The sequence below is a fragment of the Dryobates pubescens genome, chromosome 31 (assembly GCF_014839835.1).
Source record: "Dryobates pubescens isolate bDryPub1 chromosome 31, bDryPub1.pri, whole genome shotgun sequence".
Classification (NCBI taxonomy): domain Eukaryota; kingdom Metazoa; phylum Chordata; class Aves; order Piciformes; family Picidae; genus Dryobates; species Dryobates pubescens.
Window position 1 is genome coordinate 3,141,006 of NC_071642.1, and position 27,937 is coordinate 3,168,942.

The 27,937-nt window shown below is 54.9% G+C and overlaps 3 protein-coding genes across 5 annotated transcripts; 1 reads left to right on the forward strand and 2 right to left on the reverse strand.

Moving 5' to 3' along the window:
• Positions 1–1,820: 1,820 nt before the first annotated feature.
• NCLN (nicalin) lies at positions 1,821–12,756 on the reverse strand. 3 transcript variants are annotated; one of them, XM_054175077.1, is made up of 15 exons: positions 12,538–12,756; positions 10,263–10,453; positions 9,894–10,038; positions 8,867–8,961; positions 8,554–8,634; positions 8,238–8,341; positions 7,665–7,753; positions 7,367–7,506; positions 5,767–5,945; positions 5,258–5,345; positions 5,118–5,156; positions 4,837–4,997; positions 4,175–4,228; positions 4,007–4,085; positions 1,821–2,785 (listed from the first exon to the last, which is right to left on the reverse strand). In XM_054175077.1, exons 1-15 carry the CDS (start codon positions 12,716–12,718, stop codon positions 2,726–2,728), a joined length of 1,686 nt encoding a protein of 561 aa, XP_054031052.1. In that variant the 5' UTR covers positions 12,719–12,756; the 3' UTR covers positions 1,821–2,725. The 3 variants fall into 3 exon arrangements, with proteins under 3 accessions (XP_054031052.1, XP_009898863.2, XP_054031051.1); XM_009900561.2 differs by having other exon boundaries at positions 4,837–5,000; XM_054175076.1 differs by lacking the exons at positions 1,821–2,785; positions 4,007–4,085; positions 4,175–4,228 and having other exon boundaries at positions 4,814–5,000; positions 10,269–10,453.
• Positions 12,757–16,469: 3,713 nt separating this feature from the next.
• S1PR4 (sphingosine-1-phosphate receptor 4) lies at positions 16,470–17,882 on the reverse strand. The gene has a single exon (XM_009900550.2). The coding sequence runs from the start codon at positions 17,722–17,724 to the stop codon at positions 16,495–16,497; it is 1,230 nt and encodes a 409-aa protein (XP_009898852.2). The 5' UTR covers positions 17,725–17,882; the 3' UTR covers positions 16,470–16,494.
• A 6,465-nt stretch (positions 17,883–24,347) lies between these two features.
• LOC104300279 (mast cell protease 1A-like) lies at positions 24,348–26,266 on the forward strand. The gene is made up of 5 exons (XM_009900538.2): positions 24,348–24,445; positions 24,530–24,677; positions 24,848–24,983; positions 25,252–25,503; positions 26,123–26,266. Exons 1-5 carry the CDS (start codon positions 24,379–24,381, stop codon positions 26,255–26,257), a joined length of 738 nt encoding a protein of 245 aa, XP_009898840.1. The 5' UTR covers positions 24,348–24,378; the 3' UTR covers positions 26,258–26,266.
• The last annotated feature ends 1,671 nt before the right edge of the window (positions 26,267–27,937 follow it).

Below are 27,937 nucleotides of genomic sequence, written 5' to 3' on the forward strand. Positions count from 1 at the left end.
CTGGGTTGCCTTAGTGGAAGGTTTTGACTCTGAACTTTGAGCTTCTCAGCTGGAAGATGGAAGGCTGACAGTCTCCACTACATGGAAAATGTTCTGGGCCTGTTCTGTTCTCTCTTGCCCATGACTTGCCAGTTTTACAGGCATCAAGCCAGCTGCAGCAGGACTGCTAACAATTTTGAGTGGGTTCTTTTTATTTTTCACAATGAAGTTAAGAAAGTTTCATTCAGCCTGGTTCATCAGAAGGAAGACTGCCTCTCCAGCACAAAAATTGTTCCCAGGAGCATCCAGCTGCATCATGCTACTTCCACACATTCAGAACCTAGAGAGAATTTCTTCAGACAGCCCCTGTCCCATGGATACTCTGAACCTACCCAGGCCAGAGCCTGCACCTTCCCATAGCACAGCATAGGCAGTCTCTAAGGGCAGAGCATAAAAGCCAGAGGAAAACAATCAAGGCTCATCTTCCAGCCACTCCAGCAAGTCTTGAAATCATTCTAAATTCATTTGGCAGAGGAGTGTCACAAACACTTCATGCATGCAGAGAGACATCTTTTAAATAAGCAGTCAAAAGCTAAAAAAAGACCCCAAAAAGGCAAGTTTTGCTGTAGGGGTGGAGTGCTTGGTACCATGCCACCTGCTGATACCACAGCCAGCCACTGACAGCAGCATGGTCTCCTGGAAAAGACCCTTGAAGGAGTTAAGTTGCTACATATTTAAAGTAGCAGAAAGCACACATCATGGGGTAAAGGTACTCCAGGAAGGAGACTCCAGTGAAACAAAGATGGGTAGGTAGAAATCAGTGCTTGGTGCCCATCCAAAGGACAAGGACAGTGACTGGCCACAACAGCTCCTTTCTAACAAGCGTGCACACAGCAGCTGTAGGGCAGACAAGGATGCACAGCTTGAATCTTCCTTGCATACAAATGAAAGGGTACACACCTTCACTCAGACCCAGATGAGCTTTTCAGTCTCTGTAAAAAAAATTCCTATTTTAAATCCAAGTAGTCATTTGAAAGAAAAAAAAAAGAGTAGTCACCATGGCTTGTGAGGAGCCTTCATGTGTGCAGAACAAATTACAGGAAGGACTCAAAACACTGCTGAGTGGCAGGACAGCAGTATTGAAGCAGGACACCTTCTGGAACTGCAACTAAGCCTAGGAGTTGTGGTCACTGCCTTGATGCATTTGCCAGAAGGACTTCAGGACAAAGTGCAACACTGCCCAGAAAGGGCACTGGGCTCCCACCAGAAAGTGGTGACAAATGCTCTGCTCACCTTGGATGGTGGAATTCAGGAAAGAAAAACTTGTAAGATGGTGACAAAGCTTGACCAAGTGGTCATCTGGCCCCCCTGATCTTTGCACAGCACTGGCAACTATTTTGGGTAACTCCATAGCTCTCTCCATCCAGAAGCATCAGCAAAATACAACTAAGGCTTGCTCAAGGATGAAAGTAACAGAGAGTGAGTGTTCCAAGACATAGCCTCTTAGGTACAGTTCTGGACAGCCAGGTTTAAATTAATGACATTCATAAAACTTCTCTTTTTTTGAGTGTGTTGTTTTGATTTTAATGGCTAAGTGACCTCCCTCCCTTTGTACATACTGGAGGCAGCACACAAAAGGACAGCAACAAGCACTTTGGGTGGGGACTTGCTCATACGTGCAGGCCAGGAACAGTGTTTCCAAACAGAGTTGAAAAACATGAAATGCAACCCTGAGACACAGGTGAACATGGGAGAACATCCCAAAATCCAGAACCCATTTGGAAGTGAAAACTGAAGAATGAAGACTGAAGGGCTTAGACCAGAGCCCAACAGAGGCTGGGTTGCTCTGGCTATTAATTACAACCAGCTCACTGACATACCAGGATCAGCACAGAATCCAATCCTGCAGCAGTTGGGACTGTAGAACTCCCCTTAAAAACTAAGCAGGGAGTTTAGCACAGAGTGGTGGCAACTGTGAACTGCTTCAAGGACCATGAACAAAATGCATCCTCCAACAGAGACAGGAGAGAACTTGGCCTGGTTAGAACACCACCACAAGGAACCAGCTTTAACAATCTTTCCTCCTCCTGCCAAGAACAGACAAAATGGTTTAGAGTGCACCTCCTAAAAGGGAATGAGTTATTGCACACACCAAAATGCAAGGGGATGCTTGCTGCAGACATTGCCTGCTCAGCACACCTTCCTAGAGGCAGGCAGTGAACTTCAGGAAGAGCTGCCAGAAGAAAACATGCTAATAATATTCTCCTTACTTTGCATGTGCACTTCCCCCCACCCCCCCCCCTTCCCCTTTTAAACAGCTTCTCCAAGTCTTTGTCTGCTGGGCAGAGGGAACTTGTCACTCTACTCTGTAGTTTCACTTTCTAAGCTGGCTGTATGGCAAATGTGTCCACAAAGGTGCTGGGCTTGGTTTTATGCTCGTGGAAGCTGCTCAGAATCAGCCCTTCAGTAACAACCTGCAGAAACTATTGAAGTCTCTGAGCCTCTCCCTCGCCAGAAAGCAAAGGAAAATAGATATGGTGCACATCAGGGGAAGAAGGTGAAGAAAAGCACTTTAAAGGTGCACTGGAGTTAAAATTTCGTTTTCTTGCTGCCTTCCTCCCCTCTACAGAGTAGCAAAGAGGAGACAGAAGAAGACAAACAGCAGGATTCAACGGAAGGCAGGAGGTTCTTGATGGGCTCACCGATGGCTCAAAGCTGCTTGGTGCATGGGTGATGGCTCATTGCTTCACTGCTGCTTGGTTTTAAGGGACAATCTCTGGATCATCTTGTAAAGGAGACCAAAGTGCTGGAAACAAGGAAAAGAAACCTGTATAAATTCTTAATACAATGAGTGAGTTCCACACAGAGAGAAAACTTAACTAGGAGGCTTACAAACAATACTCCATGTGCAAATGCAATGCCTTATTTGGATCATCCACTGGCACTCCCCTCCTGTGGATGAATTACATGGACCAGGGTATGAGCTGTGCAGAAAGTGAAGGCTTACAGAAGTGCTTTGCAGGCCTGTATCACCCCCATGGTGCAAATGCAAACACTTGTTAAAGATTTGGTATTTGTTTTTAATGCAGTTCTGTTCCTTCTGAAGGGGAGGAGAAAGCTTCAGCTTTTGATACATGCCTGATGCTGGGCACTACAGAAACACTGCTGCTAGCAGCTTCAGGAATGCAGAAATGAATCTCACAAACCAGAGTCCCAGTAGCTGCCAATCCTTTATAGCTGGATCTTCTCTTTCACCACTGCACCAGTGAATTAAAAATTCACTTTTGATTCTGCTTTGATTAATTGTGTTTTGATTCAGTAACAGCTGCTTCAGGTATCTGACAAGACAACCACAAGATCCAGGCTCCAGATCATTTGTAACAGCCAACATAATAAAGATAGCTGACAAATCAAAGGCTCTGCTTTCCCTCCTGTTTCTGTTGTTACATTGGATTATTAAATGCTTGTGTTTCCCCCCCCTAAAAAGGATATAAAATGACATGAAGAGATCAAAACTCACAGTGACCTAAAAATGCTTTCCTTTCATTCATGTTCTTGAGAGAACCCAGACAGGATCAGAAGCTCACAGTGGCTTTGTGAACACTTAAAGCTGGCTGGCCAAGGCACAGAGTATCACTGTTCCAGGTCTCTGGATCCAGGACTATTTATGGTTTCATTGAAAACCAAACAACCCCCTGAAGATGCATTTCTAAGCTGCACCCCAAGTTCAGATATTGGAAGGATCTCCTAACACTCCTAACTTACTACAAGCTGCAACCTTTTATTACAGCAGATTTTTAGTTCTCTTGAGCTTTACAAGTGAGTGGTGCATGCCCTGGACCAAGATTGGCAAAATATTATCTTCAGCACAGCCAACTGAGATGCTCAAAAGCATTCACACTGAAACAGTCAGCCAGTGGGGTGGCATTATTGCCCCAACTGTGGTGCTGGGACTGCACCTTTACCAATTACTGTAGTAAATGTGATCTGTGAGGAAAATAACACATCTGTCTCCTGCTTTTCTTACCTGCACTGCAACATAGGCAACACCAAGGTAGGCTGCAATACAGACAGCCAAAAGGAGGTCAAAGATTGCTGGCTTGACCCTGCAATTAAAGAAGAACACATGGAGCTGTACAGCAGCTACTGCCATGGAGTGAGACAACAGCCCAACAAGCTCAAGGGAATTCCATACCTGTATGCATTCATCACCTGCTTCAGCTGGTCATAGAAAACAAACTCAGGGTCCCTAGGAAAAGAAGAAATTGTTCAGGTTCTATTACACCTTTGGACACTGCAGTAGAGACAGCCTAGACCTCTGTTCCCAGGGAGTTCATCCAAGTAAAGACAAGTAAGCATGACCAACTTGCACACCAGTTTGGAGCTGATTTTACTTGTCAAGCCTTTCTTTTCCTAAGGATACAACTGACATGCTGTTGAGCTGTCTCAGGAGAGGCACACAGAAGGCACCTCACCAGGTTCATTACACTGCTTCAAACCCAAGCAGGTTAGACAGGATGGAAGCTGCCCTTTTACAATTAAAGAAAAGCCTTCTAGGGGACTTCAGTCTTCTGGATTCAGAGGAAGCAGCACTCAGAGTTGGAAGGCTGGAACCAAAGCAGCAGAAAACCAGACAGAGGGAGCTGCTGGGACTTGTTACTGTGCTATGAGGATCAATAAATTGCTTTCTCTGGAGAGCAGAGAGCATGAACCAAAACTGACAGGAGACCAGAGAAGAACAATCACTTCTAACTCTATGCCAAGAAGCTAGAGAAGCTGCAGGCTCAGGAGGAGAGTTCAGTGGAAGGGGGAAGCCATTTCACATGGCCTGGCTGGTTCTTGCCTCTCTTCTCTTACCTTTTGTCTGCCTTTACATGATGCTGTTTGACGTCCTTCAGGTACCGACCCATGCAATACTCTAAGGTGTTGAGGAAGGTGCTGTCTTTATCAATCAGCTGGGCAGCCCTGGGCTGACTGCTCAGCCAGTCCATTACTGATTCTAGTTGCTCCTGTTGGATCTGCTGCAGAAAAATACCACCAAAAGAAAGGGACTCAGCCACACATATGCCAAGACCAGACCTCTCTCCCAGGCTCTTCATTCCTTCTTCCCACAAGTTACCAAACTGCACTGTGCTCACCATCTGATCTGTGAAGATCTGCAGATCTGCAGGTGCTCCCTGCAAGGAAAAAAAACAAAACAAACCCCAGGCTACTGTTGAGAGCAAACTTGGTTGGGCAGGACAAATGTGGCCAGCACTGCAGGATGGGCAGCTCTTACTTTGTCTGTTAGGTTGTAGATGACCCTTGTCAAAGCCTCAGCAATGATCCTGGTATTCCTGGTTAGTGCCTTAGTGTCTATTCGTGCCCTGAAGCAGAAGAGCAGATTGTAGACATGTCACAGAACCATACAACTGTCAGGGTTGGAAGGGACCTCAAGGCTCAGCCAGTTCCAACCCCCCTGCCATGGGCAGGGACACCTCACACTAGATCAGGTTGCTCACAGCCACATCCAGCCTGGCCTTCAAAACCTCCAGGCATGAGGCTTCCACCACCTCCCTGAGCAACCTGTGCCAGTGTCTCACCACCCCCATGGTGAAGACACTGGGCTCAGCTTCCTCTGGAACCCCTCCTTCTCCACAGCACCAAGCACAAGCCTGAATCCAGAACCCAGCTCCCTATGTTTTGGGGCTTTTTTCCCCTCACCCATTCTGACCATCAGAAACTGTAACAAGCAGTCATGAGGTCCATTTGTGCTTCTGGGCTGGATTCCAAGTGCAGGCCTCTCACCTCCTGTCCATGATGCTGTTGCGCAGGCTGTCCCGGTGGCTCTCCAGGTGGGAGATGGTGAAGGCCGGCAAGCGGCGGATGGCGAAGCGCTCGTGCTCCCAGGCCAGCATGTCCTCAGCCAAGTTGATCTTCTTGTGCACCATGGAAAACTTCACCTCTGGGAACTGGCTGGCAACAACCTGAGGGACAGGAGGAGCAATCCAGCAGGGTGCCACGCTGCCCCACCACTGCACTGCCCAATCCACCTACAGCCATGGTACTGTGTGCTCCAGAGGTAGGGTAGGGTACAGCAGAGTAGAATTAACCAGGTTGAAAGAGACCTTTGATATCATCCAGTCCAACCTATCATCCAACACCATCTAAACCATGGCACCAAGCACCCCATCAAGTCTCTTCCTAAACACCTCCAGGGATGGTGACTCCACCACCTCCCTGGGCAGCACATTCCCATGGTCAGTCTCTCTTTCTATGAAGAACTTCTTCCTAACATCCAGCCCAAACCTCCCCTGGCACAGCTTGAGACTGTGTCCTCTTGTTCTGCTGCTGGGTGCCTGGGAGAAGAGACCAAGCCCCACCTGGCTACAACCTCCCTTCAGGGAGTTGGAGACAGCAGTAAGGTCTCCCATGAGCCTCCTCTTCTCCAGGCTAAGCAACCCCAGCTTCCTCAGCCGCTCCTCACAGGGCTGTGCTCCAGACCCCTCCCCAGCTTTGTTGCCCTTCTCTGGACACCTTCCAGCATCTCAACATCCTTCCTAAACTGAGGGGCCCAGAACTGGACACAGGACTCAAGGTGTGGCCTAACCAGTGCTGAGCACAGGGCAGAAAGACTTCCCTGCTCCTGCTGGCCACACTGTTCCTGATGGAGGCCAGGATGCCACTGGCCTTCTTGGCCACCTGGGCACACAGCTGGTTCATGTTCAGCATACTATCAACCAGTACCCCCAGGTCCCTTTCTGCCTGGCTGCTCTCCAGCCACTCTGACCCCAGCCTGTAGCACTGCATGAGGTTGTTGTGGCCAGTGTGTAGAACCTGGCAAATTACCCAGGTAAATACACTGCTAACTGTAAGGGGCAGTTCCTGCCGTTAAAAAGCTGCCTTAATGTCACTGCAGGGCAGCTTTTGCAGTAAGCCAGAAAGAAGTGCAGTGGAAAATGCAGCAGAAATAGCCTGCTTATTATGAACTACAGCACAGGAGGTTCCACCTCAACATGAGGAGAAACTTCTGCACTGTGAGGGTCACAGAGCACTGGAACAGGCTCCCCAGAAAGGTTGTGGAGTCTCCTTCTCTGGAGACTTTTAAGACTCATCTGGATGCATTCCTGTGCGACCTGTGCTGGATTCTATGGTCCTGCTCTGGCAGGACTTGATGATCTCCTGAGATTCCTTCCAACCCCTAACATCCTGTGATCCTGTGCTTCCTCTGGGACTGTGGCATGAGGATTTGTCTGCACTTCAAATCAAGTGACCATACACAACACATGAAGTATTTCAGTGGCACACCCTTTCTTCACATCCTTCCTTCCTTCCTTCCTCTGTCGGAGAGCTGCAGCTCCCTTTAGAAAGTCCCAAGTTCCCATCTACCCAAAATGTTTTTCATTACCATCTCCAGTTCTCTCAGAAATGCATGCTGCAAGGTGCCCTCCTTGGGAGGCTTTGAGACATGGAGGTGAAGGCTGTTGCCCCGGCCCAGAGTATCAAGGCAGAGAACAAAGGCTACGTTGTCCTGCAGCAGGCTGGAGTCTGGAACAGAAAAATCCCAGCATTAACTGCTATGCTTTGTGCTGGGATTTCCATCACAAACAAGCAAGGCCCAGACAGGAGGGCTGACATACTAAACACACTAACCAGCTCAAGAGGGCTTGCCACAGAGCACGCTGCAATGCCAACCCCATACTCACCAGTGTGGTCCAAATTGTCTTCCAGCCACCGTTTGGTTCCTTGATAATTAAACTTGCCACCTCCAGATGCAAAGAAGAGTAGGTTATACCTGCCCATCAAAGAAGATAAAGGTGTTAGCTACAGAACTCCTTGAACTCCTCTGTGGGGAGATGACAGCAGCCACCACCTGACATTCAAGGCAAACTGTTCATTAACAGACGCTTCCTTTGTGCCACATAACGGTGGGACAGGGTCAAAGGGGGTTGCTCCCAGTGCTGGAGGATGGAATTTGCTTCCCACATCTGTGGTGAGATGACAACAGCCACCACCTGACATTCCAGGCAAACTGTTCATTAACAAATGCTTCCTATGTGCCACATCCTTCCTTCCACTTGTCCCCAGGCTTGAGCAGAGCTACAGCAAAGAAATCAAAGCGAGGAGCTCGGCTATTAAGAACAGCTGTATTTGGAGGGAAGCAAAGCAACCCAAAGGGATTAAAGGACTGTTTATAACACTCTTCAGGTGTGGAGCAAAAGCCTTTCTTATCTGATCTCAGCTATACACATTCAAGCATGAGGAGAGAGGTTTCTTACCCAGCATGGGTACGTCTGTAGGTGTAGAGCCGGGAGAACAGCCTGGCCAGTTCCAGCAGCACTGAGATACCACTGCCATTGGAGTCAGCACCATGTGACAGCCACTGTGGGATGAAGTGGGGCAGAGACAAGGTGACAACCCTACACCCATTCTCATCTACCACAAAAGCCTTCAAGATAGCACACCACCATGTTCTGCTTGCAGCTGCTCCCCATCTTTAAGGCCAAGAGAACAACACAGCAGCAGAGGCCACATGGGAAAAAACACCAAGCCAAAAACCAGGAAGAGAGAGCTGCAGGAAGAAAGAATACTCACTGGAGCCACTCCAAAAGAATCATAGTGGGCAACAATCACAACAGTGGGCAGGTCTTCTCCACCAAGCCCTGTCAGCCTTCCCTGCAGGGAAGAGAGATCAGTGCCACTCAGCATCACCTCCTGTGTGCCTGTACAAAGACAGCCTGACTTCTACACACCTCCTGAGTCTGGAGTGGCCTCAGGTCTAAGAGCTTTAGGAACCCACCTGGCTAAGACTCCCCTGACTTCCCCCATCAATCCCAGTGCCTGACAAAGTCCCAACAAAAGAAGGCATCCCATCAGTGTTGCCAGTTTGAATCCCTATAGAACTCACCTCCACACTGGGTATGAGCCAGTCATTGATAGCTTTGCTTTGAGCCCCACTGGTCACCATCTGGAAGCCATTGGCAGTTGCTGTGTGCAGCAGAACTGGAAGAAAAACAAATTAGTAAGTACACCTGGGGAAGTCTCAGCCCTGTATTTCCCTTGCTAACTGAGCTTTGGAGAGACCAGCTTTAAACCCTTTATGGCTTCTCACTTGTATTTATGCACTGACAGGGAATCCTGGTGACAATGCATTCTCCTTCTGTCCTGAAATCTCAGTGTTGTGAGCTGCCTAAGCCAAGAACTTTTCTGCAGGAGCCCTAAAGTTAATCCTGAGCAGCAAATCAGTAAGACAGAAGAAACACCAAGGCAACAGAACACTGGTTCATAAAATCACAGAATTGTTTCATTTGGAAAAGACCTCTAAGACCATCATCAAGTCCAACCATTAACCAAACACCATCATGGCCATTAAACCAAGGGCCACGTCCACACACTTCTTGGAACACCTCCAGGGATGGGGATTCCTCTACCTCCCTGCGCAGCACATTCCAATGGCCAACAACTCTCTCTGGGAAGAGCTTTCTCCTCACCTTGAGTCTAAATTCCCCTTGCACAGCTTGAGACTCTGTCCTCTTGTTCTGGTGCTGCTTGCCTGGGAGAAGAGACCAACCCCCACCTGGCTACAACCTCCCTTCAGGGAGTTGTACAGAGCCAGAAGGTCTCCCCTGAGCCTTCTCTTCTCCAGACTGAAAAATCCCAGCTCCCTCAGCCTCTCCTCACAGGGCTGTGCTCGAGGCCTCTCCCCAGCCTCATTGCCCTTCTCTGGACACCTTCAAGTCTCTCAATGTCCTTCTTAAATTGAGGAGCCCAGAACTGGACACAGGACTCAAGGTGTGGCCTAACCAGTGCTGAGCACAGGGGCACAGTGACTTCCCTGCTCCTGCTGGCAACACTATTTCTGATGCAGGCCGCTCCCAGAAGTGGGCTCAGGCCCTGTCTTCCTCTAAACCTTTCCCCCAGACATCAGAACTCACCTTCTGCAGCGGAGGCAGAGCCCTGGGAGGCGGAAGCAGCTCGCGTTTGTTCGTAGATGGACAGCAGCTCTTCATCCTCCACCGCGAAGTAGACTGGCACGATGGTTTCCATGGCCAGCATTTCTGGCTCTATCTCCATGAATTGCTGAGGATTTGAATGAGACACAAAAATCAGCACGAGGGCAGAAGAAGAAACCCTGACAACCAAAGCAGAGAGAAAAAGGTTGAAGCTCTCACGGCAGAATACGATCTGCGGCGCATTACAGCAGGAGCTTTCCAGTCCTGCGGCAACCCAAGCCTCTCCTCCTCTCCCATTGTAAGAGAAAGGGAATTTGGGGGGTGGGTGGGTGGGTGTTTGGTTTGTTTTACCCTTACAACATCCTGTGGGACAGAAGAGATGGATCGTGGCAAGATGATGACCACAGCCCCAGCTGACTGGCGGAGAGCCTTCTGGTACTGCTCATAGGAGAAATCCACCAGCCGCATCATGACGCAGCGGCGGCTCAGGACGTCTGCTTCTACGGTGCGAGCTTCGGTGTTCAGCACCGCGCTCCTGGTGCCTGTGAGGAGAGCACAGTCAGAGCTTTGCTAAGTGATTCTGTCACATCCCCTTTGCTTGAGCTTAGCTCCTCCTCAGAATGCTTTGGGTGCCAGCCTGATGCAACCAGGACCTGCAAAGAGCTAAACTGATCTCTTCCCTCTTGTCCGAGAAGGAACGGATGCGAGATGTGCAGAACGGCTCTGAGGGGAGGACAGGTTACCCCACGTCCATCCAAAAGGCTGCTTCTGCCTCCTACTCTTAGTTTTAGTTTACCAAATATCCTCCTGTGAAAATGCAATCCTTTGGCAGCACAGCAGGCTGGAGGCTTGCCAGCAGCTCCTGCATTCTCCAGGTGAGGCCCACAGGGTCATCCTGTATGAGCCATTCAAATCCACCTTACTACTTCTAACGCTCCATATTCAATTTCTTCTTCTAGAACTCTGGCACCTACAGAGCTGAAGATTTCATTGCACTGGGTCCCTACACAGCCAAGGAAGGAGCAAAGGTGCTCCAGCAGGCATCTCAGCCTATGCCAAATAGGAGTGAGTGTTGCTAAAGGTTAGATTTAAACTTGACTTAAGTCTAACACTAGTTTGTCCTCACCAGAAGTCAAACCACATGAACAAGACAAATCTGTATTTCCACTGCATAGTGTCAGTGAAATCCTCAGCAATGCAGGTAAGGCACAGTACAAATGCTCCACACAGAGCTGTGTAACAAATATGAACAGCAGCCCCCTCCCCAGTCAGAGAAAACCAATCCATATTGAGGATAATCTCTCCACCGTTCCCCAAGCAATGACACGAGCACAGAAGAGTTGGCCCAACACTATTTCCTGACAGCAGGGCAAGGCAAGTTGATTCTCTGTAGGCTTCTCTAAAGAAATTTAGAACTGTTAGGGTTGGAAGGGACCTCAAGGCTCAGGCAGTTCCACCCATGGGCAGGGACACCTCACACCAGAGCAGGTTGCTCACAGTCACATCCAGCCTGGCCCTTCAAAACCTCCAGGGATGAGGCTTCCACCACCTCCCTGGGCAACCTGTGCCAGTCTCTCACCACCCTCATGGGCAACAACTTCTTCCTAACATCCAATCTCAATCTCCCCACTTCTAGTTTTGCTCCATGCTCCCCAGTCCTATCACTCCCTGACACCCTGTTTAATAAACCTTCATTTCCAACCTAAAGAATTCCTTTCTAACAAGTTTATTCTGAAGTTACTCTGTAGCTGACATTGATTCTTCTCACCCCTGCAAGAAAAGGCTCTGCAGCAATCTCTATTTGGTCTTTCTGGAAGAGTCAGCCACAGTCAGACTACATGCCTTGATCTGGAATGAAATATCTATGGAAGGCTCAGAAACAACATTTGATTCTGAGTACAGGGGGTGGAGGCTGAAGGTTACAGCACTCCAGAAATTCAAAGAACAGGTTGCATTTCTGACTCAAAGAAAGACGTTGCACAATCATCAGCCTGGAAGCAACAGAACAAAGGAGCTGGAGGTCAACTGTAAGAGAAAGGACGAACCACAGGGCTCTCAAACGAGAAGACACCGGAGCAATGACACTGCTAATTGGGGCCGGGGAAGAGCAAGGAAGAATCAACCTGTCAATAGAGGAGTCAAAGGAAACAGAACAAAACTGAGCTCACGACAAAGTTCGCCAGCGTGCAAGACGGAGTGAGCTGAACTGTCTGAAACACAGCGAGCTCAGCACACACCCAGGAACCTGTAAGGCCACTGCAGGGTCCTTGGCCACTTGCAGATCACCGTGTGGGAGCTGGGGACACCCTCCTGCTCCCGCTGCGATCGGGCAGCAAAACTCAGCCAGATGGGGTACGCCTGCAGCCTCCCTGGGTCTGAATTCATACCCGCTGCAGCCCCCCAGGGCTCTCCGAGCTCTCCTGCACCCTTCCCCTGGGCTGGGTCCCCCACCCCGGCCACCTGCAGCTTCGCGGCCTAGCCTGGGCGCCTCCCCGGGGTCGCGGCTCTTCCTACGGCCCCATCGGCCCTGAACGCAGCGGCTGCCGGGATTCGCCCTCCCACAGGAGGGAGGCCTAGCGGAGGCCGGCGGCCGAACCGAGCCCGGTTGGGCCGTGCAGTCTCTCACCGTAGGGCTGCCCGCCCAGCTCGTACTGCTGCATGCGGTACACCGTGAACTCGTGGGCGGCCTCGGCGGCCGGCGGCGGGCCCAGGAGCAGGAGCACAGCGGGCACGAACAGCAGGAAGCTGAGCGGCAGGCATGAGGCCTTCAGCACCGACTCCAGCACCTCGCCAGCCTCCTCCAGCATCGCCGCGGCCCCGACCCTGCCGCTGCGGCCTGTTCCACCGGCACGCACGGCACGCGCGGCACGCACCGTACGCACGGCACGCGCACCCCGCAGCCTGCCGGGAGCTGTAGTTTGCCGGCCGCCGCCACCAGGGCCACTGGGCGCTGTAGTTACGTTGCCCCTTCTCCTCCCTGGCCTGCAGGGGGCGCTGCGCTCCGCCGCGGGGCGCACGCCGGCGGACGCCGTCGCTGGCCGGGCGCTGAGAGGCAGCGAGGAACGGAAGGCGCGGAGCGGTGTCCCACGCGTCGCCGGTCCTGCTCGCTCGGACAAGGAGCGTGCGGTCCGGGGAGCCCTGAGCAGGCAGCGAGCTAGAGCCCGGCCGAGGGTTGCTCTGAGCAGGCAGCCTGGCCCCGGCCGGTACCGGCCGCCCCTGCACCGCCACACGGAGGTCCCTGTCCTGCGGGACCAGCCGCCAGGTACCGGCTCTGCAGAAGAGTAAACTCGGAATCACAGACTGGCCCTGGCTCCAGGTCTCTGCTGTGCTGAGGACTCCAGAGCTGCCCCAGCACTGCGGAGGGGGAAGCTCAGCAGAGAGGGGCAGAATCCTCTCCCCGCCCCTGCTGCCCATGCTGCTGGGGGTCAGCCGAGGACGGGGCTGGCTCTGGGCTCTGCACGTTGCTGGCTTTTCAGCTAGCAGCACCCCCAAGCCCTTCTCTGCAGGGCTGCTCTCCAGGCATTAATCCCCAGCCCAGGTGCAGGATCTTGCATTTGGCTTTCTTGAAGCTCACAAAGTTCACTTGGGCCTGCTTCTCAAGCTCTGCCCAGGTCCCTCTGCAGTGATCCCATGCCTGAGATGGGTCAGCTGCACCACTCACCATGCTGTGACCTGCAAGCCTGCTGAGGCTGCGCTGGATCACACTGCTTGTGTCACTGATGAAGATCCCAAACAGCACTGGTCCCAGTGCAGACCTCTGAGGGATGCCACTTGTCACTGATCTCCATCTGGACATGGAGACATTGACCACTACCTTCTGAACGTGATCAATTCTGTATCCACCAAACAGCTTCCCCCCTGGCCCTCCCCGTCCCTCTCCTATCAAACCATAGCAAACCAACCAGAGGCTCTCTTATCTCCAGATTTATTGCAAAACAGATGGGCTGGAAGCTCAGCACCTCCTGCTGAGGGGCTGGGCCTGCAGGTTTGAAGTTCTCAGGAGCTTCTCCTTCCCACTGCCTGGGTGGCTTTGGTCTCCTTGCACGGTGAGAGAAGGCAGTTGGGTGCTGCTCTGATTGTTTTTTCACTTGGTTGGGGAATAGAAGAGCAGGAATCTGAGGTGCAAGCTGGACCTTTCTGGGTCTCTACCAGGCTGAGACTGGAATGGGATTGGTCTGGTGCCAACTGCTTTCCATAGCACAGAACAGCCCTCTGAGTGCCAAGGATGAAGCCTGGCCCCAGTGAACTTCTGCAACCTGCAGGCTTCATATGTGGGTGTCACTGTGCCCCTGGTCTCCCCTTCCCTGTGCTGCAGGCATTCTGCATGTTCTGTTGGCTCCTCAGGGCCTTCCAGTGCTACTTGACTCCTGCCACAGCCCCCAGCCCTGCTGCAAAGGTCTCCCAAGCCCTGCAGAAGCCTCTGCTGGCCCCAGCCAGCCTTGCCCCTTGGAGCAGTTCCCCAAACTTCATGCAGCACAGCTATGCTCACAGGACATCCAGGTTTGCTGCCAGCTGGGCACAGTTTGGCAGCCTCCTAAGCTTTCTCTCTGTGAAGCTGCAGCAACCTGGGGCCTCTCCTGCTTCTTCAGAGATACCAGGCAGCAGGCTGGCAGGACCAGGGGCTGCAGGCAGGCAGTTGCTGGCCTGCATGGCATTCAGAGTGACCAAGGCAGCAGTGCTCAGCCCTGGGGCAGCAGGGACAAGCTCTGTGGCTGCTGTGAGCTCAGGCTCCTGGGGTCCCTAATGCCAAATCACAGAAGGCACTGGGTTGGAAGGGACCCTTGAAGGTCATCCAGCCCCCTTGCAGCCAGCAGGGACATCTCCAACCAGAGCAGGTTGCTGAGGGCCCCATCAAGTTTGACCTTGAATGTCTCCAGGGATGAGGCCTCCACCACACATCTGGGCAGTGTTCCACCACCCTCGTTGTGAAGAACCTAATGTCCAACCTGAACCTGCCCTGCTCCAGTTCCAAACCACTGCTCCTTGTCCTATCCCCACAGGCACTTCTGAACAGTCCCTCCCCAGCCTGCCTGTAGGTCCTTTGCAGATATTGAAATGCAGCTCTAAGGTCTCCCTGGAGCCTTCTCCAGGCTGAACAGCCCCAACTCTCTCAGCTTGTCCTCACAGGAGAACTTTTCCAGCTCATCTTTGTGTCCCTCCTCTGGACCCACTCCAGCAGGTCCCTGTCCTCCTTCTGTTGGGGGCCCCAGAGGTGGACCTTAAGTACCTTCTCTGCTGTTGGTGCTGCCCAGCTCCCAGGGAAGAGGAAACTCTCAGCACATTTCCCTGTGTGACTCCCTCCCCAAATGTGACAGCACTTAGAGCAGCCCTGCTAGGATCAGACCTCTCCATTCCTTTCCCCCAGCTGTGCTGAACTTCAGAAGCACTTGGGGCAGGCTCTACCCTACTCTTACCTCGGGGTGGTGATTCTGTGGCAGGCTGCTGAAGCGATGCTTACCAATCTGTGCTGCTGCCAGCACTGGGTTTGGAAAGGGTTCTGGAAGGCTGCAGCCTTTGCAGCCCCAAAAGGAAGAGGAAACAATTCCTGCTGCTTCTGTTCAGGTTAGCCACACACACACCCCCGACACAACAGAATTCAAAGCCATTTAGAACTTGCTGCTCAGCTTTTCAGTGCCCACCACAGTGGGCATCTCCCCCTGTGTGGGCACCTTGGAACCTGGCAAACTTGCTGGCCCCACTTTTCTGGGAGGCCACAGCACTGTGAAGGCTCTGCCATGCAGGATGGCACCAGACTCCCCAATCACTGTGGGGACCTCCTGCCCGTGGTGGTGCCAGGGCTGTCTCTGCAGGTTCAGCCCCGTGCCCAGAGGCACAGCAGAGCTCTTCTTGCTGCCAGGCTGTAAGCACTGTCACAGCACTTGCCCAGGCACAGTGCCCAGACTGCAGACTAGTGAGGGACTGAGCTGTTGCTGTCGCCCTCTGCCATGCTGTGGTTGGTTTGTGCTGCACTACAGGTGGGCACTTGGCTCCTGGGCAGGGGCCTCTGAGCTCCCTGGCAAGACATCGAGCCTGCATCCCCCCTTTGCCAGCAGCTTTGCCCATCACAGCACTTCCATAAGGCTGCAAATTGCAGGAGAAGACTTAGGGATCACCTCCATCCCTGCCTGGCACGCAGGGACGGCAACACTGCCAGCCTAGCCCGCAGGGATGGCAACACTGCCAGCCCAGCCTGCTCCCAAGGGGTTGGGGAACAGTCTGGTTGGGGATCCCCACCCTGCTTGTCACTGTGCCTTGGGGCAAAACGCTCTCCTCTGGGCAGGGACAGTATCTATTTAGACACACACAGAGCAGGGTCCACCTATAACTCAGGCCCAGCAGCTGGCATCAGTGCCCACACGTGCCTGTGGCTTTCACTCCACCCTAACAGCAATGCCTGTCCCCGGGCTGCAGCCACCCTGAAGCAAGATCCCAGCCTGAAGGGACTGCAGAGCTCGGCCACGGTTAGCCAGCTGTGCTGGGGCTGCCCCGGGTCAGCCTGAGCTGCCCGTAGGCTACAGTTCTGCCGGGCCAGGCCCAGCAGCACGAGGTCCTGGTGGGCTGTCTGCCACCTCCTGATGGCCTCTCAGAGGCTGGGCAGGTTGCTCATCATGCTGGAGTTGCTGGACAGAGGCGCTCTGGGCCGGGCGTTCAGGGCTAGGGAGCTGCGGAAGCTCTCCCGGTAGCGCAGGGAGCTCTCCGTGGAGGAGGCAGAGTTGATGTCTGCGATCGCCAAGCAGTTCCCAGGCTGGCAGAGCCCAGCCCTGAGGCAGCAGCAGCACAGCAGGTTCCCCACAGCTCGCCGCACCTCCACGCTCCGCAGGGAGTAGATGATGGGGTTGATGCCCGAGTTGAGCATGGCCAGAGCCAAGGGCCAGTCCAGGCTGTGCAGCTCTGCGCACCTCTGGGGCTCGCAGAAGACATCCAAGAGCAGCAGGACGAAGAGGGGGCTCCAGCACACGATGAAGGCCCCCAGGATGATCAGCACCGTCTTGAGCAAGCGCAGGGACCGCTTGCGGCCGTGCCGAGAGCTGCTTTGCTTCGAGCTGGCCTGGACCAGCTGGAAGATGGAGATGTAGAGGCCGACGATGCCCAGCAGGATGATGCTGAACATGACGACGGAGAAGAGGATGTAGCTCTTGGAGTAGAGCGGCAGGAGGACGGAGCAGGCGTTGAGGTCGCAGAGGCAGTTCCAGCCCAGCAGGGGAAGCAGCCCCAGGAGGAAAGCCAGCAGCCAGCAGCCGACGATGAGGCTGCGCAGCCGCAGGGTCTTGCTGGCTTCGTTCTCCGCGATCGGCCTCACCATGGCACTGTAGCGCTCCACGGCCGTCACCAGCAAGCTGAAGGTGGAGGCGGCCAGCGCCACGAAGAGGATCCCTTCCCGCAGGAACCAGAGCTGGGCCGAGAGCTGGAAGGTTTTGCCCCCCGACAGGCAGAGGTTGCAGAGGTAGGCGACCCCTGCCAGCAGGTCGCTGAGGGTGATGCTGGCGATGCAGGAGTAGACCCAGCGGCGGGCGCGCAGGCGCCGCAGGATGGCCAGCAGCACCAGCAGGTTCTCCAGGATGATGCTGCAGCTGATGATGACAAAGGTGGTGCGGAGCAGACCCAGCCCCTCGGCCCCGGGGCGCCGGTGGCTCAGCCTGCCGGTGAAGTTGTAGTGCTGCAGGATGAGGTTCGCGTTCCGCATGGCTGCCAGCTGCAGGCAGGAGACTTTCCTGCCCAGGAGGTCGGCTCTGAGCTCAGGGTTTTGAGCAGAGCCCAAGGGAAGAAGGGGAAGGGAGTGATTCACCAGCCAGCTCAGCTCTGCCCCATCCATCTTCTGAGCCCCCGGGGCAGCAGCCAGGAGCAGCTGCACGGTGGAGCGAGGGTTGAGGTGGAGAGCAGAGCAGAGCTTCGGTTTGAGGGCTGGAGACAGCTGTGAGGCTGCCTCTGACCCCTGCAGTCCTACCCAGTGTGGAGACGAGAGCTAGAGCCCTGTCTGCCAGCCCCACGGCACTGAAAGAGCAAGGGGAAAGGAGGGTGAGGTGTTTTGTAAGTCCACACATGAGCATGGGCTTCCTGTTGTTTAATAAAGCTTCCTGTTGTGAGCTTGACATCGTTTCTAACTGCTAGGAAGGGTCTGGCTGTTGTCAGCTTTGCTGTGGCTGTGAAGGTGGCACAGGAACAAAGTGCTGTGCCAGGCCCCTCTTTGAGTCAGGGCAGCTTGGGTCGAACAGGGCAACACTTCCAGCCTTGATGGCTGGGGTCTGTTGGGCCAGGAAAAAGCTCTCAGAGAGCCTGAGGCACTAAATGCTTTCTGGGCCTTTTGTGGCATGAAATGCACCCCTGAGCCTGGCAGAGAGTGACTGCTTCAGCAGCAGCTGCCCTGTGCACCACCCATGCCCAGCTGTGTCCTTCTCCAGGGGAAAGCTCCTTGCTCTCAGCCCTGACTCCTCCGTGGGCTCAGCTCCTGCCAGTCTCTCATCCCTCCAAGTGCTGTGCTGTCAGTGCAGCAAGGCCAGGCCAGGTCTGTGTGGCTGAAACTGGGGCTCTGCTCCACCCAGTGTGAAGGAAACCAGCTGGCCAGAGACCTCCACATGCCCTGGCACTGCACCCTCCACCTTCAGCTCTCCAAACACCTGCTAGAGATGGCTCTGGGTCTTCCCACTGCCTAGGTCACAGGCAGGGAAAGAGAGGCACAAAGCTGCTGGCATTGAAGGTGCAAGGGACTGGACTGAGGCCAGATGCCAGAAGTTCTGACATGATGGCCACATTAGTGACCACCACTGACCTGTTCCCTGCCTCTGCAGAGCTTGACTGGGGAGAGAAAGTCTTGCACTGTGCTATTCCCAGCTGCTGCTGTTGAATTTGCCCTTGGACTCACCTCTCATGACTGGCCTGAGGCTCTTGCTTCCAGGGGGAGGTTCAGCAGGGCTCTCCAGCTGCTTGTCTGAGGCCCAGCACAGAGCAGGTAGTGGGGGAGATGTCCTTGTGCAAATCAGTGAGGCTTGTACCTACCAAAGTGAGAAAAAAAGGGGGAAGTTACACCATCAACCACATCACTGTGCTGGATGCACCCCACCCAAAACAGCTGCAAAGAGGCACAGAGGGCAGAAAGAGAGAGCACCTTTCAGCTGGGGTGCACAGCAGAAGCTGTGCCCTGCTTTCTGCTTTCGCCTCTCTTCTCTCTCCAGACTGGCACAAAGCCCCAGAGAGGTCCCCAGGTTGAGAGCAAAGTGTGGCCATTTCTTCCATCAGCATGGCAAGCAGGGAGCTGTGCTGGGAGGCCAGCCACTGCCTGATGGGGGCAGAGATCCTAAGCCTGGATCCCAAGTGGAAAAAGCAGAGGAGATTGGAAGGGACAGAGTTGGAAGGGACCCCAAGGATCAGCCAGTTCCATGGGCAGGGACACCTCACACTACAGCAGGTTGCTCACAGCCACCTCCAGCCTGGCTGCAAACACCTCCAGGGATGAGGCTTCCACCACCTCCCTGGGCAACCTGTGCCAGTGTCTCAGCACCCTCATGGGGAAGAACTTCTACCTGACATCTAATCTAAATCTCTCCTAGCTTGGATCCATTTCCCCCAGTCCTATCACTCCCTGACACCCTCAAAAGTCCCTCCCCAGCTTTCTTGTAGCCCCCTTCAGATCCTGGAAGGCCACAATTAGGTCTCCTCAGAGCCTTCTCTTCTCCAGACTGAACAACCCCAGCTCCCTCAGCCTGTCCTCACAGGAAAGGAGCTCCAGCCCTCTGCTCATCCTTGTCCTGGGCAGGGCAAGAGTGGTGCTCAGCAAAAGCTGAGGGCTCCATCCTCCATGGTCACCCTTTCAACTGTTCCTTCCTATCAGCAATGTGGAAAGAAACTTCACTGCAGATAAAGTCAGCAGATGACTCCGAGATTGGAGGAGCGGAAACCAGCAGGGAGGCTGAGCCCTGCCCCAGCGCAGCTCAGGTCCAGAGCAGTGCAAGGGGGCACATCCAGCACAGGGTCCCAGAGGGGCTGGGCAGCTGCTCCTGGCACAGCACTCCTGGCTGAGCCCTGCCCCAGTGCAGCTCAAATCCAGAGCAGTGCAAGGGGGCACATCCAGCACAGGGTCCCAGAGGGGCTGGGCAGCTGCTCCTGGCACAGCACTCCTGGCTGAGCCCTGCCCCAGTGCAGCTCAAATCCAGAGCAGTGCAAGGGGGCACATCCAGCACAGGGTCCCAGAGGGGCTGGGCAGCTGCTCCTGGCACAGCACTGGAGTCAGGAAGGTCACTGTGGTTTTTTTTTGTACATCACCACTGCTTTATTCTTGCTTCAGGCTGAGCCTCCACTTACTGTGTCAGCTCAGGGCACAGCTGGCAGGGGGCATCCCTCAAAGATCAGAGGATGAAGAACCTTGCCCTGTGAGGGGCCCCTAAGCAGCCTCTCAGGTAGCTGGCAGCAAGTCTCAGGAAGGAGGCATCTGACAGGACCCAGCTCTTGGTCAGGGAGAGCTGCAGGGAGTGTGGGGCTGGTGGCAGGGCAATGTTTTTGAGGGCAGGAAAGGGCTTGGGGCAGGGAAGCAGCTGGGACACCTCCACACACTCACCCATGGGGTGCTGGGTCCTCTGGACCAGCCAAATATCACAGGTTGCTCCTGGTGCCCCTTCCACAAGCACACCAGGTGCTGCCTGAGAGGCGAGGCTGATTATTGTGCCAAGAGCTGTTCCAGTGAGACAAACCTGGCTGCTTGCTCTGTCCTAGCTCCAGGCTTCTTCTCCCTTTCTGGGGCAGAGGGGATTGGGTAGCTCTGAGTCACAGCACAGCTCCACAGCACATCAGGAGGGGAATCAGATCTGGGAAGCTCCTGAGCTGTGTGCCAGCCTTTGCTGGTGCCCTTCCAGCACTCTCTGACTTTCACCCCCCCAGCAGCCTGCTGAGCTCCTCACCTCTTGGGAGTCACTGCACCCCTCCAGCAGCTCATGGTGTCAGGGGCACCTTCCCACAGCCTGGGGGGCCTGCAGGGACTCAGGTCCCCTCCCCTCCACGCAGTAAGCTCAGCAGAGCAGGGTCTTGGGGCCTGGCACAAATCTGACCCTGCAGCCCTCTGAGGGCTGCTGCTGGCAGACCCGAGGCAGGGAGTCCCCAGCTGGAGGGGCAAACAAGTCTCCCCTCAGCTGGGCACCCACCCCAGGGAGAGTTCCTGTTGTTGAGCACTGGCTGCCCCCTGCTATCTGCACAAACAGCCTGAGTTTTATCTTGGCACTTCTCATTTGCTGCTGTTTCAGTTCAGCTGTGCTCTCTTTGGAGGGCAGGGGAGGGACACCCCCAGCCTGCAGCGTTTCTCATCTCTTTCCATCAGCTCAAGACCACAATCTCCTTGAAGCTGCTTGACAGGGGCTGAGTGCTGGGCTTGAAAGGAGCAGGGGAGCTAATGAGGGTGAGGGGGGGCAGCTGCAGCCCCTCAAACCCTTTGCTGAGCAGGTGTGCAGGGATGCTGGGATGAGGACCCCTCAGCCCTGGAAGCCTCCACGCACAGCCTGCTCCTCCCGAGGCCAATGGCAAGGCTGAAGTACCTCAGCCCCAAAGGGAGCAGTTTGGCTGCAGACAGAGCTGCCTGGAGAGAAGCAGGGCAGGAGCAGCCTGGATCTGTGGCCTGTGTGTGGCCTCTGCTGCTCTTGGGAGCAGGGGCCATGAGCACCTGTGGGAGGAAGGGAGCAAGTGACAAATGCAAGATAAAATAGCAATGATTTCTGTTGAGGTTTTCCTGCTGTGCTGCTGCACAGTCCTGATTAAAACTTCACTTTTCAGCCATTCTGATTAAAAGAAAAGTGTGTGTATATATATCTGGCTCTGGGGGGAGCTCTGCCTCGAGGGCACAGCCATGCAACACCCCCCCAGGTTAGGCTCATGGACGGTTGGCATCCTCATCTCTGCCCCACAAGGCTCTCTCTGTCTCTCTCCCCCCACCTCCCCCATTCACCCAGCCTGCCCCCATTGTGTGGCCCCAGCCCAGCCTGGCACCAGCCAAGAGCTTTCATCTCCCCACAGGTGTTTTTTTCTGCTCCAGGAAGGGTGGAGCTGTGCTGGTTTAAAACTGACTGATTGCTCCTGGCACTGCCTTGGTTGCACTTCCTAGCTTTGCTCTCTTCTGCCGGGCAGCAGGAGGGGGTCAGCTTTGCAGTAGCACATCCCAGTGCCCAGAGGGGCTGGGAAGAACCAGCAAAAGCCTCTCTGGCTTGGGCTGACCCCAAAGCCTGGAGACCTGGCCCTGCCCAGTGCTCCAGGAACTGTCCCAGGCAGGGCTGTTGTGGCTGGGTGCCAGCTCCCTGCAGTTGGGCAAAGTCTCTGTGCAGGAAAAGGATCTCTGCAGCCAATCTCAGGGCTCGAAGGAAAACAAGACCATGAAAGAAAGCTTCAAGATCCTCTCCTTCAGCTCACATTAATGACCTTAACTGGCAAAGTTTTGTTGATATTTCCCCCACCCCACCCCTTTCTTTAAGTGCCTTTGCTTTAGGAACTTGCATTTCCTCAGTGCAAAACAGCAGACAGAAAGCAAACAGCTTCACAGCTTCACAGAGCCACCTGCTTGGAAAGGACCTGAAGATCATGGAGTCCACCCACAACCTGACATCTCCTTGTGCACAGCTCAGACCATATCCCTGAGCTCCTCACCTTTCAAAGCCCTCCAGGGATGGGGACTCCACCACTGCCCTGGGCAGTTCCAGTGCCTGATGGCCCTTTCTGGGAAGAAATATTTCCTCACACCCTGGCACAGGTTCAGGTCAGTGTGGTGTGACCAAGACCATGAAGCTGGCTTCAGAGACCTGGCTGGAGCCTCTGTCCTCCTAGGGTGCCCTGAACAAGACCTCTAAAATCTTTCAAGTGAGCTCTTTGGTGCCACACTGCACCCCCTGTGGCAGGGCCCAGCTCAATGCCAGCTCAGTGCCAGCTCAGTGCCAGCCCTGCCTGCACAGGCTCAGCACCCAGAGCTGCTTCTGCCCCACGTTTATGGGGGGATAGCCTGGAGGAGCCAGCCCCCACCCTGGAGATGGGGCAGGGAGGGCTCAGTGTGAGGAGCAGGAGGGAGCTGGCAGGGGCTGGTGCCAACAACCACACAACACAGAGGAAATCAGCCTGGGTTGAACCTAACCTGGGCACTGCAGAGGAAGGACAAGCACCACCCCTCCCTGTGGTTAGTGGGGCAGTGACATCTCCTCTACCAGCAGCAGGGCTGCTGCTGCTGCTGCACTCTGTCTGGGATGCACCAGTTTGTCCCAAGCTCTGCTGCTCAGCATCCTGTGCACCACTTTCTCCACCTGCTGCCTCTCCTCCTTGCCTGGCATGCCCAAGGACACCCAGAGGTGTGTGGCAGAGAACTGCTCTCTCAAGTGTCTTAGAGTGGATCCACACAAGTGTTGTGGCTGGAAGAGACCTTTCAGCTCATCCAGTCCAAGCCTTACCCCAGCACTGCCAGGACACCACCAAACCATGGCCCTCAGCACCACATCCCCACAGCCTTGAAACCCCTCCAGGTCTGGGGACTGCACCACTGCCCTGGCCAGCCTGGGCCAGGCTTTGACAACCCTTTTGGGGCAGAAATTGTTCCTCATGGCCAACCTAAACCTCCCTTGCTGCAACCCAAGGCCATTTCCTCTCATCCTGTCACTTGTTCCTCGAGAGAAGAGACCAATCCTCACCTGCCTCCAGCCTCCTTTCAGGGAGCTGCAGAGAGCCAGAAGGTCTCCAGTCCACATCATGGGTTTGGTGAGGGCTCTCATCTTGGGAATGAGGAGCAGAGGTCCCCTGTGAAGAGAAGAGGAGGGAAGCCCCCACAGTGCCAGCTGGCAGTACTCTCTGGTTTCTCCTGCCTGCAGCATAGCCTGGCCCTGGTGCTGCTGACCTCAGCAGCTCCCACAGAGCAAGGAGCGAATTCAGATGGCCCTGGGCATCTGAGCTTGGATCAAGCAGGAAGCAAGACCTTTGCACAAGGTTCTTGCAGGAGAAGGCCTGGTGGAGAGAGCTGCTGCTCACAGAGAGCCACTCTGCTGTGGGCATGCAGCTGCCCAGCCAAGCCCCAGGGGACAAGAAGCAGGGCAGCAAACTGAGACAAAACTTCAGTACTGTGAGGGTGCTGGAGCCCTGGAGCAGGCTGCCCAGAGAGGCTGTGGAGTCTCCTTCTCTGGAGACTTTCAAGACCCACCTGGATGTGTTCCTGAGTGACCAGCCCTGGGTGACCCTGCTCTGGGCTCCATGATCTCTGGAGGTCCCTTCCAACCCCACTCTGTGATTCTGTGAGCAAGTCCCAGCCTGGGGGCACGGAGGGCATGTGGGCAGGCTAGGGAAGCAGAGATGCAGATAGCCCTGGAGGGATGCTGCACTGCTCTGATTAGCACAATCAGGCCATCACAGATGGTTTCCTGGCTGCTGGGTACCACTGGTCCCAAGGTATAAAAGCAGCCCCTGGCCATCGGGAGAGGCTCAGACTGCCACACGTCCTGGAAGGAGCATCCAGCTGTGGGGAGAGATGTGCCAGCCCCAGATGCTGCTGGCCCTGCTGCTGCTGCTGCTCTGCTGCCCATGGGCCAATGCCAGTGAGCTGGGGGTGCTGCAAAGCTGCTGGGAGGGAGGTGCTGGGCCGGGCTCTGAGCTCACCCTGCCTGGGGCTTCTCTTTCAGGTGCTCTGCGGGTTCGGATCGTGGGAGGCCACGAGGCTCAGCCCCACTCCCACCCTTACATGGCATACCTGAAGGTAGGGCAGTATGCCTGTGGAGGCTTCCTGGTGGCCCCTGACTGGCTGATGACAGCTGCACACTGCCTGTTGGGGTGAGTGCTTCACTGGGGGGGCTTTGTGCCCTTCCTCCTTCCCTAACCTGTGAGGAATCATTCTGGAGTCGGTTCCTCCTCCTGCTGCGCTGGGCAGCTGCAAAAGCAGAGGGACACAGGTGTGACACAAGCTCTTTTCCCCCTTTTCTCCCCTCTGCTGCCATGGCCAGGAACATCACAGTCATCCTGGGGGCTCACAACATCCAGGAGCCAGAGAGCACCCAGCAGATAAGAGGAGTCCTCGGCTACCACCCGCACCCCGAATACAACCCCCAGACCGTGGCCAATGACATCATGCTGCTCAAGGCAAGGGGGGCCTGGGGCTGTGGGGCTCAGCAGGCTCTGAGCAGAGCACACCCTCGCTGTCAGCTCCTTCTCCAAACCCCCATCTGCTTCTGCCTGTGAATGCTGCAGGGCCAGCAGGAATTGCTGGGAGGGAGCTGTGGAGCCACAGGTTCCGTTCCCAGCGGCTCAGCAGAGCTTGCAGTGCTTTATGTCCTGCCTGGGAGGTGTCCTTCAGCTCTTCTGCTGGAGTAGGCTCCTCTCAAAGAGAAAAACCTTCCCTTTTTGCCAGCTGACATCGAAGGCCACCCTCAACGACTACGTGAAGACCATCGGGCTGCCCAAGAGCAGCAGCGATCTGCCCACGGGCACCAAGTGCACCATAGCTGGCTGGGGCCTGATCGACAAGGAGGAAGCCACTGACAAGCTCTTTGAGACCCAAGTCTCCATCTACAGCCGCAGGAAGTGCACCCAGTTCTACCCAGAGCTCACCAGTGGCATGGTCTGTGCTGGCAGCTTCCATCAGCTCAAGGATTCCAGCCAGGTATGGGCTGCTGCTGCTGGGCTGGGGGCTTGGCTGGGGGGCAGGAGGACTCACTGCTGGCACAGACTGAGCTGGTTCCCAGGGGAGTGTCCACCAGGAGAGGTGACAACCATTTGTAGCTGTATTCTTACCCTGGAAGGTTGAGCTAGATGATCCTTGAGGTCCCTGCCAACCTGCTGCTCTGTGAGCCTGTGAGGGAGTAGATTTTGGTTGGATGTGAGAGGGAAGTTCTCTGACCAGTGGAACACTGCAGCAGGTTGCCCAGGGAGGGAGCCCCATCCCTGGAAATATGCAAGGTGAGGCTTGACAGAGCTCTGGGCTACCTGGTTGGATGGAGGATAACCCTGGTGACTGCAGGGGGTTTGGAGCAGATGACCTTTGGAGGTCCCTCCCAACCCAAACCATTCTGTGATTCTCTGTGGAGCAGCTCTCTGGATGCTCTGACACCGCAGCCAAGGGTAAAGCTCCACCTGGCCTCCTCCAGGCAGCTCCTCCATGGGCACAGGGAACAGGAGCACAGCCACAGCCCTGCTGGCACTGCCTGGGCAGGGAGGGACCGAGCTGGAACCTGTTCCCACAGGGAAGAGGCCCCTAAAAGCAGTCTCTCCTCTGTCCCCAGGGAGATTCTGGTGGGCCCCTGGTGTGCCATAAGGTGGCACAAGGCATCGTCTCCTTCGGCTACGACCAACCCCCCGGCGTCTACGCTCGCATCTCCAGCTACCTGCCCTGGATCAAGCACACCATGAGGAAGTAGCAGCAGCAGCAGCACCACCACCACTGGCTCCAATGCTGCTGCAGCCCTGGAGACTGCAGTGGTTTCCTTCCTGCCCCCGCTGAAGCCTCAATTCCCTCCTCTCTCCTGGGTGACCCAAGCGGTGCACTCGGGGCTGCCCTTCCTCCTGCTCTGAGGCTGCTGGGTTGTGCCCTGCCCACCTCAGGAAGCCAGGTCAAGGTCATCTTAAGTCACCCTGGCAGATGCAGGGAGCATCCCAGATGGCACCAGAAAGAGCCAGACCCCACTCCTCTGTCCCTGCTTGAACCTTGTTGCTCCTTCAACACCCTCAGTAAACTCTGAGCTGCATCTGCCCAGCATTGCTCTTTCTTGTCCTTTACCCCAGGCTGAGGGGAGGAGAGGGGGGTTCAAAGCTGGTGAAAGGGAGAGGTCAGCCTGTTGGGACAGGGGCAATCACAGGTCTGCATCCACTGAGTTGCTGCCAGCCTTGGATGACAAGAGCTGCTGTTGCCCTTCCTGAGTGCATTGCAGGAAGAGATATGGGCTGGGAAAAGTGATGTGCACAGCCTCCACTCCTTCCAGGGCCTGGAACTAGGTGTAAATAGAATAGAATAGAATTAACCTGGTTGAAAAAGACCTCAGAGATCATCAAGTCCAACCTGTCACCCAACACCATCTAATCAATTCAACCATGGCACTAAGTGCCTCATCCAGGCTCTTAAACACCTCCAGGGATGGTGACTCCACCACCTCCCTGGGCAGCACATTCCCATGGCCAATCTCTCTTTCTGGGAAGAACTTCTTCCTAACATCCAGCCTGAACCTCCCCTGGCACAGCTTGAGACTGTGTCCTCTTGTTCTGCTGCTGGGTGCCTGGGAGAAGAGACCAACCCCCACCTGGCTATAACCTCCCTTCAGGTAGTTGTAGAGAGCAATGAGGTCTCCCCTGAGCCTCCTCCTCTACAGGCTAAGCAACCCCAGCTCCCTCAGCCTCTCCTCACAGGGCTGTGCTCCCTCCCCAGCTTAGTTGCCCTCCTCTGGACACCTTCCAGCATCAAAACATCTTTCCTGAACTGAGGAGCCCAGAACTCTGAGCCCCACTTTCCTTTGTCCCAGCTAAGTTTCTGATGGCCTCTCTCATGTAGAGTTAGGGGAGTGCCAGACACTTGCCTGGAGGAGATGACAGAGGGCAGAGTGAGCAACTGAGCTGCAGAGCCCTCAGTGCAGGATGACAGAGATCTCTACAAGCTCAAGAGGAGCCCAGATTTGTGGTGGGGAAACCCAGAGGGGAATTTGAAACGCACCAAGGAAGGGGATGGGAGGCTGGCTGGTGACCTCCCCAAGCTCTGTGTGACGGTCAGCAAGTGCTGGGTCATGCACTTGGCTCACAACCACCCCAGGCTTGGGGAGGGGGGGCTTGAAAGTTGATTGGCAGGAAGGGATCTGGGGGACACTGGTTGGCAGCCAACTGAATATGAGGCAGCAGTGTGTCCAGGGAGTAAAGAGAGGCCAACAGCATCCTGGGCTGTACCAGGAGCAGTGTGGCCAGCAGGACCCGCAGGGAGATGCTCATCCCTCTGTACTTGGCATTGGTGAGGCCACACCTGGGTCAGTTTTGGGGCCCTCACTCCAAGAAGGGATGGAGCATGGCCAGAGAAGGGCAAGCAAGCTGGGGAAGGGTCTGGAGAACAGGGCTAGGGA

What these genes read in the sequence shown, in the direction of transcription:
- NCLN (XM_009900561.2), bottom strand. Translation starts at nt 12,718, where the DNA reads ATGCTGGAGGAGGCTGGCGAGGTGCTGGAGTCGGTGCTGAAGGCCTCA. An exon ending in AGATCTTCACAGATCAGATG is followed by an intron (nt 5,001 to 5,117) that starts GTGAGCACAGTG and finishes ATTTTTCTGCAG; the next exon opens with CAGATCCAACAGGAGCAACT. An exon ending in CATGTAAAGGCAGACAAAAG is followed by an intron (nt 4,229 to 4,836) that starts GTAAGAGAAGAG and finishes TTCTTTTCCTAG; the next exon opens with GGACCCTGAGTTTGTTTTCT.
- LOC104300279 (XM_009900538.2), top strand. Translation starts at nt 24,379, where the DNA reads ATGTGCCAGCCCCAGATGCTGCTGGCCCTGCTGCTGCTGCTGCTCTGC. An exon ending in CTGCCCATGGGCCAATGCCA is followed by an intron (nt 24,446 to 24,529) that starts GTGAGCTGGGGG and finishes CTTCTCTTTCAG; the next exon opens with GTGCTCTGCGGGTTCGGATC. An exon ending in GCTGCACACTGCCTGTTGGG is followed by an intron (nt 24,678 to 24,847) that starts GTGAGTGCTTCA and finishes TGCCATGGCCAG; the next exon opens with GAACATCACAGTCATCCTGG.
- S1PR4 (XM_009900550.2), bottom strand. Translation starts at nt 17,724, where the DNA reads ATGGATGGGGCAGAGCTGAGCTGGCTGGTGAATCACTCCCTTCCCCTT.